The 12847-nt window shown below is 41.0% G+C and overlaps 1 protein-coding gene across 1 annotated transcript in view; it reads left to right on the top strand.

Moving 5' to 3' along the window:
* LOC142296902 (kyphoscoliosis peptidase-like) overlaps positions 1 to 11594 on the top strand; it is a 40803-nt gene extending 29209 nt beyond the window's left edge. The window contains exons 6-10 of the mRNA XM_075341009.1: positions 787 to 895; positions 2348 to 2465; positions 2785 to 2973; positions 8309 to 8499; positions 8682 to 11594. Coding sequence (XP_075197124.1) covers positions 787 to 895; positions 2348 to 2465; positions 2785 to 2973; positions 8309 to 8499; positions 8682 to 11086 — 3012 coding nt within the window. The 3' untranslated portion in view covers positions 11087 to 11594. The remainder of the gene's footprint in view (positions 1 to 786; positions 896 to 2347; positions 2466 to 2784; positions 2974 to 8308; positions 8500 to 8681) is intronic.
* The last annotated feature ends 1253 nt before the right edge of the window (positions 11595 to 12847 follow it).

Below are 12847 nucleotides of genomic sequence, written 5' to 3'. Positions count from 1 at the left end.
TGTGGAATAACCCATTCTGATTTAATGGGTTAAAACTATTTAGAAAGAACCTTTCATCAGAATTTAGCCTTATAAGGTATTAAGAATTATTTTTCAACCTCCTAATTCTCTTTTTAATGATGCCTCTATTAGCCCAAAATGTTAAAAAACTAAGGTTAAAGAGGTTGGCCACTACTTTTACATTGATAGCCAATCCTTGATCAGCCCGGGTCCAACACGCGCACCACCGCCCATCAGCTGTTCTCGATGCTGATGGCGACAGCAGATGACCAGAAAAACTCAGTTACTTGGTATTCTGATAGTGGCCATGGCCAGATACTGCACATACGCTTCCCATTCAAATCAATAGGGGAAAGTGCAGTACCCAGCTGCAGCTATTATCAGTCGATGGGGCAGCTCAGGAACCGAGCATTTATGGCCAAAAGCTGCAGCCACCAGCACCAGCATCAGCTGATTAGCGGGGTTGCGGGGTGTCTGACCCTAGCCAATCAGACATTGGTGACCTATCTTATGGATAGACCATCAAGTTAAAGTAGTGACCAACCTCTTTATTTGCCCCTGCTCCTCCTGCCTGTGGTCACTGGAATAGTCCGGGGCCTCTGACATTACGCAGTGGCCACTGAATTGTAACTAATATCACGGCATGTGCCGGCAGAACAAAGATGTGGAGAAGTTATCCATCTTCTCCCTGCAAAGGATGCCTGTTGCATCCTTACACTTTATAGGGCTAAATCCTGATGACAGGTTCCCCTAAGGTCTTTTACAATTTTGTGTCTGTGTTTGAAGGTGGCTAAACCTAATACAGTGGAGGAGTTAGTGAAATCTCTGCTGAAGTTTGCACGAACTGACCTGGAGAAAGTGCGTGCCATCTGGATGTGGATTTGTCACCACATAGGTGAGAAGACTTCTCATAGTATACGTTTTGTGTGTTATAGAATATATTGCAGGTATATAGTGGAATTCACTAGAAGGAATATTTGCACTTTGGCTCCTGTAGCTTCTCTCTGCTCCATACATATACTGCCACACCATACACAATTTCTTAAAGAAGTCTCACTGGCTCACCGGACATGTCATGTTAGTAAATAATTGGATGCAATACAAATCAGCTGCTTTCCAATGGAAACACCCAACTGTCCATTTTTGATCATCATTTCTACAAGAAATAATCGGGGAATAGCCCAAAGCTGAGTGATAGCAAAAGATGATGCAGAATTGTCACTTCATAGAGAATACAAGTCTTAACTAAAGTTGATAGATCTTCTTTAAGTTGGCATTGGATGCTATAAGTTACTGTGTAAAGGTCCAGTCCAGTGTAATAGACATACTTCTACGAGTGTAGTAGACGAAGGTGCTGGGAATATGTTACAGCATCCATGAACACAAACTAAGGCTAGGTAGACTTAGAATGTATGCGCCTAATGGTGGCCACTATCAAGATGGATGTTGAGGTACAGGTGGTGCAAATTAATTCTCACAACCTGGTCCATGCTCTAGTAATTTTTCGTCACGAGACAGAAGCCATTTGAACCACTTCTTGCCTTACAGAATCCTCAGGTCTTATTTTGATTTGCTAGTCTGGGTGTCACACTACAACAATGACATTGCATCAGGTTGGCAAAGAAGTGTCGGGAATGCCGGCAGATAAGAGGTGATTCTCATATTTTCTGTCCGGGCAGAAATTACCTGGCCAACGGACTGAGTGGTGCGAATCAATACTATCTCTAATAGTAGTGAAGCATACACCGCATAACATACATTTCTTTGCAGTAGCCCAATGTATAGGAAAGCTCTGTATGCTGCATTTTCCTATACAGTAGAATAAATGGTCTGCCTATACTTACCAGATGCCCAAAGAACTTAATATTGGATTCCATCTGATGACTGGCAGTCAATGTTATAATTAAATTCTCATCTGCTCTGGTTTCCCGGACAGGACTAGAACTCATGAGCTCTGTGTCCATAGGCAGCATCTCTACCATTAAGCCACTTAATGTGGCTCAATGGTAGAGCTGCTGCCTATGGACACAGAGCTCACAAGCTTATGAGTTCTAGTCCCATCTGGGAAACCAGAGCAGATGAACTTAATTTAATACAGGCAGTGGCTCAACAGTAGCACTATGGACACAGAGCTCATGAGTTCTTGTCCCGTCCAGGAAACCAGAGCAGAAGGGAATTTTATGTCAGTGTTATAGTATACATAATAAAAAGCTCCTGTAGGCCAAGTATGCAAACGCAATGTGCACCAAGCTAACACAAACATGTATTATTACAGCACAATTAGCAAACTGTGAAACGAAACATCTATGTTTACATTAGAATTGAATTAAGTTTCTATCCCATGTAGAATATGATATGGAAGCTCTGGAAGATAAGACAAAGTGGTGTGGTGACCCCAGTCAGATACTACTTACAGGAAAAGGAGCCTGTGAGGGATACGCAAGTCTGTTCGAGACCATGTGCAGGTAGGAGACAGTAAAGAATGTCCTAGCTCACCTGTGCCATATTTTATGTGAGAGATATTGTCCTGTAACTTTGGTAAAGAAGAATAGGAGGTGTGACCCTCACAGTCATTTAATACCATAGTCCCTCGTATCTAGTCGTTTATTTCTCAGGACCCTACTGCTCACTGATTTAGTGCGTCTATGTGGACCATCTTTGGGCTAAACATGCTGCCTTATGTATACATAAATATTGTATTATCAGAAAGGTTATTTTCTTAAAAAAAGCATTAGATAGCTACTGTGTGTCCAGCATTGGTTAATCTTTTCATCTAACCTCCAGACTCGCTGCCATAAAGAGCCTAAAAATTGGTGGCTACTCTAAAGGCCACTGCTATGAGTTAGGCCAGACGTTCTCGGACGAAACAAACCATGCCTGGAACGCGGTTTATCTAAACAAGAAATGGCATCTTCTAGACTCAACGTGGGGAGCAGGACTTACAGACAGCAGTAGTTGTACGTTTAATTTTCGGTAAGTAGGAATACATTTAATTTACTACCATTGGCCATAGGCACCCTATATAAATGCCATGTAAAGATGTCAGTTTTCCAAGAAACAGTGCTTTAGAAATAATGTAGAGAATTCAGAGGTTAATCTCCAGAGACGGGGTGTAGACGGGGAAATCTCCTGCTGCAGATGGTTGCCTTACAACCAGACAAACGATAGTAAGAGGGGAAGAGAGCAAGGCTGAAATGCTGATCTTCCACAACACAAACATTTCTTACATACGAAACTAAATAGGTTATAAAATTAGGAGAAGATTAATGAAGAAATGTTTGGGACTGTTCTGTGAATGCATTATGTTCAGTAATCTCTTTATACAGTCATTTGAAAAAGTTTGGGCACCCCATTAATCTTAACCTTTTTTCTTTATAACAATTTGGGTTTTTGCAATAGCTATTTCAGTTTCATATATCTAATAACTGATGGACTGAGTAATATTTCTGGATTGAAATGAGGTTTATTGTACTAACAGAAAATGTGCAATCCGCATTTAAACAAAATTTGACCAGTGCAAAAGTATGGGCACCTCAACATAAAAGTGACATTAATATTTTGTAGATGCTCCTTTTGCAAAAATCACAGCCTCTAGTCGCTTCCTGTAGCTTTTAATGAGTTCCTGGATCCTGGATGAAGGTATATTTGACCATTCCTGTTTACAAAACAACTCCAGTTCAGTTAAGTTTGATGGTCGCCGAGCATGGACAGCACGCTTCAAATCATCCCACAGATGTTCAATGATATTCAGGTCTGGGGACTGAGATGGCCATTCCAGAACATTGTAATTGTTCCTCTGCATGAATGCCTGAGTAGATTTGGAGCGGTGTTTTGGATCATTGTCTTGCTGAAATATCCATCCCCTGCGTAACTTCAACTTCGTCACTGATTCTTGCACATTATTGTCAAGAATCTGCTGATACTGAGTTGAATCCATGCGATCCTCAACTTTAACAAGATTCCCGGTGCCGGCATAGGCCACACAGCCCCAAAGCATGATGGAACCTCCACCAAATTTTACTGTGGGTAGCAAGTGCTTTTCTTGGAATGCCGTGTTTTTTTGCCTCCATGCATAAGGCCTTTTTGTATTACCAAACAACTCAATCTTTGTTTCATCAGTCCACAGGACCTTCTTCCAAAATGTAACTGGCTTGTCCAAATGTGCTTTTGCATACCTCAGGTGACTCTGTTTGTGGCGTGCTTGCAGAAACGGCTTCTTTCACATCACTCTCCCATACAGCTTCTCCTTGTGCAAAGTGCGCTGTATTGACAAAACAGACTGACTGCACTCACCGAACTGACGTGTGAACAGGTGCATAACTGAACATGACATAAAATACAAAAAAAAGACCGTTTGCGCTCTGATAATGCTAAAGTATGGAAACCATGAACGTGTGAACATGGACCTGCATTACTGCTAAGGAAAATCTAAGAAAAATGAGATATTTAGCATATATAAATGGCCATTTGTATATCTGCCCAGTTGCCTCTTCACGGCATATCTCGTAACTGGGTACCTACACTATGCTGCAGCCTCTCTCTGAGTTAACCCCTTAACGACCGTGGGTCGTAAAATTACGTCCTAGCGGTCATAACGTTACTGCCCGCGGTCTCCTGGCAGCAGCATGCTGCGATCGGCGCACATCTCAGCTGATTTTCACAGCTGAGATGTGTGCCTGCTAGGCACGAGCAGAATCGTTATCTGCTCGTGCCATTTAACCCCTGTAATGGCGCTGTCAATATGTAACAGCGCCATTATAAACGCGATCGCGGTAAAGTTTTACTTACCGCCCGATACCGGAAGTCACGTGACATGATCACGTGACTTCCGATGGTTGTCATTGTAGCACAGGGTCATGTGATGACTCCTGTGCTAGACATGAACTACTTTCACTTTCGCTTTCCACGGAGGTCAGGGAAGCAGAAAGTGCACGTATCTGCTGTTTACAGCTGTGTAGCTGTAATCAGCAGATAGTGCAGAGCGATCGGACTGCTGATTGCAATAGCCCCCTAGGGGGACTAGTAAAATTAAAAAAAAAAGTAAAAAAAAAGTTTTAAAAAATTAAAAAAAAACAAAAAAACATAAAAGTTCAAATCACCCCCCTTTTGCCCCATTGAAAATTAAAGGGTTAAAAAAATAAAAAATATACACACATTTGGTATCGCCGCATTCAGAAACGCCCGATCTATCAAAATATAAAATCAATTAATCTGATCAGTAAACAGCGTAGCGGCAAAAAAATTCCAAACGCCAAAATGACGTTTTTTTGTCGCCACAACTTTTGCGCAAAATGCAATAACAGGCGATCAAAACGTAGCATCTGCGCAAAAATGGTACCGTTAAAAACGTCAGCTCGAGTCGCAAAAAATAAGCCATCACTGAGCCATAGATCCCGACAAATGAGAACGCTACGGGTCACGGGATATGGCGTAAAACGTGCGCCACTTTTCAGACAAATTTCCGAATTTTTTTTAACCCCTTATATAAAAGTAAACCTATACATGTTTGGTGTCTACAAACTCGCACTGACCTGAGCCATCACACCCACACATCAGTTTTACCATACAGGGAACACAGTGAATAAAATATCTCAAAAACAATAGTGCTATCGCACATTTTATGCAATTTTTCGGCATTTGGAATTTTTTTGCCATTTTCCAGTACACTATATGGTAAAACCTATGGTTTCATTGAAAAGTACAGCTCGTTCCGCAAAAAATGAGCCCTCACATGACCATATTGACTGAAAAATAAAAAAGTTACGTCTCTTAGAAAAAGAATGGCGAAAAAAAAATGGAAAGCGAAAAATCGGCCGGTCGTGAAGGGGTTAAAAACCCAAAGTGCGCTGTATTGTTGACCGATGCACATTGACACCATCTGCAGCAAGTTGATGCTGCAGGTCTTTGGAGGTGGTCTGTGGATTGTCCTTGACTGTTCTCACCATTCTTCTTTTCTGCCTTTCTGATATTTTTCTTGGCCTGCCACTTCTGGGCTTAACAAGAACTGTACCTGTGTTCTTCCATTTCCTTACTATGTTCCTCACAGTGGAAACTGACAGTTTAAATCTCTAAGACAACTATTTGTATCCTTCCCCTGAACAACTATGTTGAAAAATCATTTGAGAGTTGTTTTGAGGAGCCCATGATGCCACTCTTCATAGGAGATTCAAATAGGAGAACAACTTGCAAGTGGCCACCTTAAATACTTTTTCTCATGATTGGATACACCTGCCTAATAAGTTCAAAGCTCAATGATGTTACAAAACCAATTTAGTGCTTTAGTAAGTCAGTAAAAAGTAGTTAGGAGTGTTCAAATCAAGAAATTGATAAGGGTGCCCATACTTTTGCATCTGTCAAATTTTGATGAAATGCGGATTGCACATTTTCTGTTCTACAATAAGGCTATTTGCGCACAGTGCGTTTTTGCACATTTTTCGGGTGCGTTTTTGGCCTCAAAACTGCAGGACTTTGCTTCCCCAGCAAAGTCTATAAGTTTTCATTTTTGCTGTCCGCACACATCTGTTTTTTTACCTGCGTTTTTGAGTTAAAAAAAAAAATGGACATGTCAGTTCTTTCCTGCGTTTTTCTGCGTTTTCCCACCATGCAATGCATTGGAAAAACGCAGCAAAACGCAAAGATCAAAAACGCAGCAAAACGCAGCCAAAAACGCACCAAATCGCGGTAAAAACGCATGCGTTTTTTGATGCGTTTTTTCGACGCAGGTGCGTTTTTGTGCGTTTTTAGCAGCCAAAAATGCACAAAAACGCAGCGTCAAAAAGACGCAGTGTGCGAACCTAGCCTAAATCTCATTTCAATCCAGAAATATTACTCAGTCCGTCAGTTATTAGATATATGAAACTGAAATAGCTGTTGCAAAACCCTAAATTGTTATAAAGAAAAAAGGTTAACATTAACAGGGGTGCCCAAACATTTTCATATGACTGTATGTCCATATACACTTAAAGGGATTGTCCACTACTCAGTCAACCCCTTGTCAATCTGAGTGTTTGCCCACTTTAAAATAAATGAAAAAAAATTGGCGTGGTAGATTACTACTCAGTGGTAGATTTGAGGTGCAGGTGGAAGGGGGTCCTTGGCCCCTGGATCATCTACCATAATTAGAAATACGCCGCACACTCTTGATTTAATTGCACTGTTACCTATTAATTGATCAGAATTCACATACAGTTTAGCGGAGATATGTTCAGGAAGGTGCAGGATGTAGGGAAACATAAATAAAGGCGACAAAAGAACAAAGCAACAATATGACCCAAACCTGTTTCTTAATTATACAGTTTCTGGATGTATGGGGTATTTTCAGTAGGAGAATCAGTGAGTAGACTGTGAGAGGTAGATGGAGTACCTGCCAAAATGGCAAAAGACGGGCCCTTAGTAGGGAGGTTGGCAGAGCGTTCCAATGTCTTCTACTTTGCCATGACGTCAGTGGTAGTTTGTGGTTCCAACTTCTGATGTAGTAAAGCCAGCTCTGAATGGTTTGTGTGATCTAACAACATCTTGTGCGCCCCGTAGGAGTGAGTGCTGACACCCCTGGAACAGTGCCAGACCAGAGGTGGCTATAAATGTTTTTTTTATGGGGGCAAACATTCAGATTGAAAAGGGTTTATACGAGTAGTGGACAACCCCTTTAATACTAGTCTCAGTAGATATCTTGTATGGTTGGATGCTGAATATTTAGCCCTTCATCCCATGGACTAAATATTACAAAGGAAATTAATACAGCCAAATTTGTCATTAATTTTCCTCCAGGTACGCTCAATATCAAAGCATTTTTGCCCACAGAACTGGTGCACCCTTGGTGTGTCTAGGTCTTCCTCACCGTCCATTTTTTGTATAGAAACGGTTGTGTGTAAAACTCCTTAGAGATGAGCTGCAAATAAAAACACTCCAAAGTCTGTTTTCTATTGAAGAAAAAATGGGTAAAGCGTTGACACAGCAGTAGTCATGCTCATGATAGAAAATCACACTCGTCATAATTTAAGATATTTTTGCCCTTCTAAACGAAACCTATCAGGTAGTAACCAGTTGATCTCCAAAGTTTTTTTTTTTTATTGGTCGTTTCACTGTTTTAGGAGAATTGGAAAGATCCTGTAGCTTCAGGCATTATCAAGCAGAAATTATAAAATAATTGATTAGTACAGTCCAAATAATAGTTTAATGATTATAGACTCAAAACACCATGTCCAATTCCCTTCCCAATATGTTGTCTGAACAATTAAAAAAATTGTATACTACATGATGAAAGCTAAGGTGATGGCAATGTAGGTCATGAAATGTAATTTTTGTGCAGGTACAATGAATTTTATTTCCTGACGCATCCAGCCTTATTCATAGAAGAACATTTCCCCGATAACCAGAACTGGCAACTATTACAAGTTCCACTTTCACTCAAACAGTTTGAAGGGAATTTATGTCACAAGAGCAGCTTCTACAATGCCGGGCTGATAGCATCCTATCCAGAGACTCTCCGGGTAGAAACAGGTATAGCAATCCAGAAAAGCACCTTGATGAGTAGCTTGGTTGAAAATGTGATATTTAGACAAAACATTGACTAAATATGGTGTTTTTTATTATTGTAATGTTAACCAAAACTGCTACGAATTGTAATACATGGTAACCAGTACATCTAAAAGGTTGTTGACACCATTTCCAATCTCTTGCAGTTAACGGAAAAGCCATGTTTTCCATCGAGGGACATTTTCCTGCTCTTTTTTCCTTCACTTTAAATAAAGTGGAGAAGCCTGGTCTTCTGACCCTAACTAAACATGGAATGCAGCTGGACGTGTATCCACAAGCCACAGGCAATCACCGACTGGAACTTTATATCAAACCTTATGACAGCACAAAGGAAACATATGAAACCATTCTAGAATATATAATCAGCTGCGACTCTGTAGATCCTGTATTCAGGATCCCTAGAGAATTAGATGTTGTGGTTGGCCCAAGTTGGCTCACAGACAAGAAGGGGTTTCTTCAGCTTACATGCCGTGACCCAGTGATTAACACTCCGGATGGTCGCTGTACTATCGGTTTCACACTAGCCAAAAGAAATGTTGTAATAGCAACTTTACATAGTGAGCTCATCAAACCCGGAGATGAGAGGAGATATGTCTTGCAAACCCTCCGAAGCAACAGAGTAGAGTTTAAAGTTCATCTTCCTCAACAAGGGCACTATGCCTTAAAAATACACAGTTCCACTGGTCAAGGAAAGTTTGAGTGCTTTTGTAATTATCTTATCATATGTACAAATCCGGATGTGGCATGGCCACCTTTTCCCAAGAAGCTACAAAACCCAGTTGGGCCAACTGCCCTTATGGAAAAGAAAGGCCTTCTGCAACCATCGTGTCGGGATCCAATTATTTACTCTTCAAATGGACTTTCAAGTATATCGTTCACATTGAAAGATGATATAAAAATTCTAACTGCTCTTCTGAGCGATGATCCATCTCTAAGTGACTGTGGAGGGAAGCGTTATATGATGCAAACACAGAGAGGACAGCACTTGGAACTACAGGTCCGTCTACCTCAATCTGGATCTTACGTTCTTCAGATATTTGCCGACAGCAAAACATCTCCTACCAACTTTGAATATATCTGTAATTACTTGATTTGTTGTTCCAGTATCAAAACATCCAGCAATGAGGCACCTATTGTACCACAAATACCCGTAGGTTCTAGCAATACAATAGATAAGAAGGGTTTCATCCAGCCATCACAGTTGGGACAAGTAATTAATAGCCCAGATGGGCATTGCGCCTTAAATTTTTCTCTTGACAAAGATATGAGCTGTTTAGCTACTTTACATTCAGATGATAACAAGTGGAATAGCCAAATGGAAAGAAGATACGTTCTGCAAACTCATAAACAGCGGGAGGTTGAGTTTCACGTCCAGCTTCCTAAAAGTGGTTCATATGAGTTAAAAGTTTATGCGGACAACAAATTTCAGCCAGGAAACTATGAGCTTGTATGTAGTTATCTCATCTCATGTTCAAACCCAAAGGCAGCATGGCCACCATTCCCTGACATACTCCAAAACCCTAGTGGACCTACACCATTATCTGAGAAAAAAGGCCTTTTACAACCATCTCAAACAGATGCAATCATCCACTCCAGTGACGGACGATGCACTATAGCTTTCACGCTTAAGAAAGAGATTGCAATATTTGCCAGGCTGCAGTCTGAAGAAGTGCTATTGACTGAAGAAGGTGAAAGAAGACATGTCCTACAAGTCCAGAGACAGAACAGAGTGGAGTTCCACATACAGCTGCCACAAGCTGGGATGTATGTTCTGAAGATTTACACTGAGTGTGAGCAGGGAAGTTTTAAGTTTGCTTGTAATTACCTAATTTCTTGTGTTAACACTCAAGTTAAATGGCCTTTGCTACCACTTGAGTTGTGCAACCCTGTTGGGCCTAGTTATCTCTCCGATAAAAAAGGACTTCTTCGTCCATCCCACCTAGACCCAACAATTCATACAGATGATGGTCGCGCCTGCATCAGTTTTGCTTTGGATGAAAAGATTGAAATTGTGGCGACCCTCCACTCTGATGACATCACGTCAGAAGAAGCAAGAAGGTATATTTTCCAAGCAGAGAAGGAAGGCAGAGTTGAATTTGAGATCCAGCTGCCCAAAGCTGGTAACTACGTGCTGAAGATTTGCACCAAGAAGAAGACAGACCTAAGCAATCTTTATGACTATGCATGCAATTACCTCTTATGTTGCTCCAATACAAAAGTACGGTGGCCATTCTTTCCAATAAGGTATAGTGCTTGGAATATGAATTATGAACTCCTGGAGCCAAGAACTGGGATCCTGCCAGCCAACAGTGAGGTACAGTTCAGAATTAAGGCCAAAGGATTGGCAGCAGTGGCCATCAAAAGCAAGAACTTTTGGCCTCTGACATTAAGTCGAGATGGATTTTGGGAAGGGGTCTGTAGCACAGCTGGAAGCAAGGACATTCAAGTGCTAGTGACAAATAATCTGAACAAGAATTATGCTCTAGTGCTCAGCTATCAGGTGAAGGGTGCAGGTCATCAGCGTTTAATAGAAAGCTCATATTCCTCTTAGCTTTGCAAATCGGAAACTCCTTTCCAATGCACCAGCTCCCTTACAATATGAATCATCTTAACGAGAACACTTGTCAGAGGTGCTAAAACGAGATACGGATGATCAGCTACATTGAAAGCTTTTTGGTGTGTCATATTAACGCACTTTATTGGGATTTCAGCTATCGGTTAAAGCTCCTATAGTGTAGTGACGGGGTTATCTTACAACGTTTGGCTTTTTTTTTTTTTTTTAGTTTGAGTGCCTTCAACAGGGACATTTGATAATCAGAAGTTTATTCTTATTGATGAGACTGTATATATTACCATTTTTCAGCCATTAGTGCTTTATATGTGAGTGATTGGGCAGTAGTACTGCAGAATGAATGGATGCAACGCACCACTGTAAACTGCAACGTGCCATCAGCGCAATGTATCTTAAAACCCTGTTAAGAGCAGAAAGAATTTCCTGTAACATACAGCATATACTTATGCTACGGCCAGTTTTAAATAAAGTTGTAATTATTTGTCAACCTTGGGAGCATCATAGAGGACTCATCTTTATCACTGGCAGTACCCTGCCGTCTCAACATTTCGCCTATTTTCCATTTCTGTAATTCCGCTTTCAAGCTCTGATACCTAAAGCCAATGTATCAAAAGAAAAGTACTAGTGTTAAGCGAGTAGTTAGCTATTCGTACTCGCTATGCTGTTAGCGAGTACTGTCCGCTACTCGCATATTCGTTATGAGTAGCTGGCACAATGCAAGTCAATGGGAAATACTCTCTAAGTAGCGAGTAATCCGAAAGTCGTACTTTTCGTGTGAGTAGCAGGGAAACTGTCAGCAGATATTTACTATGTAGTCTGAGAGCAGCATGGTGTAGGAGCTTAGACACTGGTGCGTCAATTATCAGTCTGTATGCTGTTGTTTCAATGAAATGAGTGCTTTACCAGCAGGAGACTATCACTGGCCGGACTAGGTCTCAAATGCCTCCTAGACGAACCACAACCCCTGCACTAATTAGCAACTTAGTATAACTATACAATGTACACAGAAAGCTGGAAGTAGTAAACCATGTGATACATCATTGGATTCAGGATCTCTTTTCCTAAATTATACTGCACTCAGATGAGGTAGCAAGAACCTGGTGACAGATTCCATTTGAGCAAAATGGCTAATTAAAAATCTTGTTTGTTACAATTAAAATTATATTCAGTTCTTACGGCTGGTTAATGGAAGCCTTAAAGTGGATATGTCATGAGATCTCCCAAAACAAATAACACCAGCCTATATACAGTGTGTCCACCCATATCCTGTCCACTGCCATTAACCTGAGAATGGCGGCAGCTATATGCATAGAAGTGGTGTCTAGGTATAGTAAAGTAGCCATGCGCTACGCAATGAAACCACCTATAGCGCCACCTGGTGGAAAACAATGGAGTTAGCATTTTTATTTTGAAAACGGAATGAGAGAAAAAAAAAGTAAATTACAAAGTTGTAGAGCATCATCAATTCAATACGAATCGACACCTTGCATACAGAAATGCTATAATTAGAACGTGTAAAACTCACAAGGATGTGGACGTGAAGCGATACCTCATGGAGACCTTCCTACAAGTCATTGGGTATGGTGGCTGCGTGTAGTGGCCTCCATGCTCACCTGACTTGACCACATTGGACTTCTTTCTGTAAGGTGACATCAAACAGCAGGTGTATGCGACCCCTCCACCAACATTGCAGGACCTATGACGACGTATCACAGATGCTTGTGCAAACGTGTCACCAAC

This window comes from Anomaloglossus baeobatrachus, chromosome 3, assembly GCF_048569485.1.
Source record: "Anomaloglossus baeobatrachus isolate aAnoBae1 chromosome 3, aAnoBae1.hap1, whole genome shotgun sequence".
Classification (NCBI taxonomy): Eukaryota; Metazoa; Chordata; class Amphibia; order Anura; family Aromobatidae; genus Anomaloglossus; species Anomaloglossus baeobatrachus.
The sequence above is the reverse complement of the archived record's forward strand: the minus strand, read 5'-3'. Positions and strand labels throughout refer to the sequence as shown.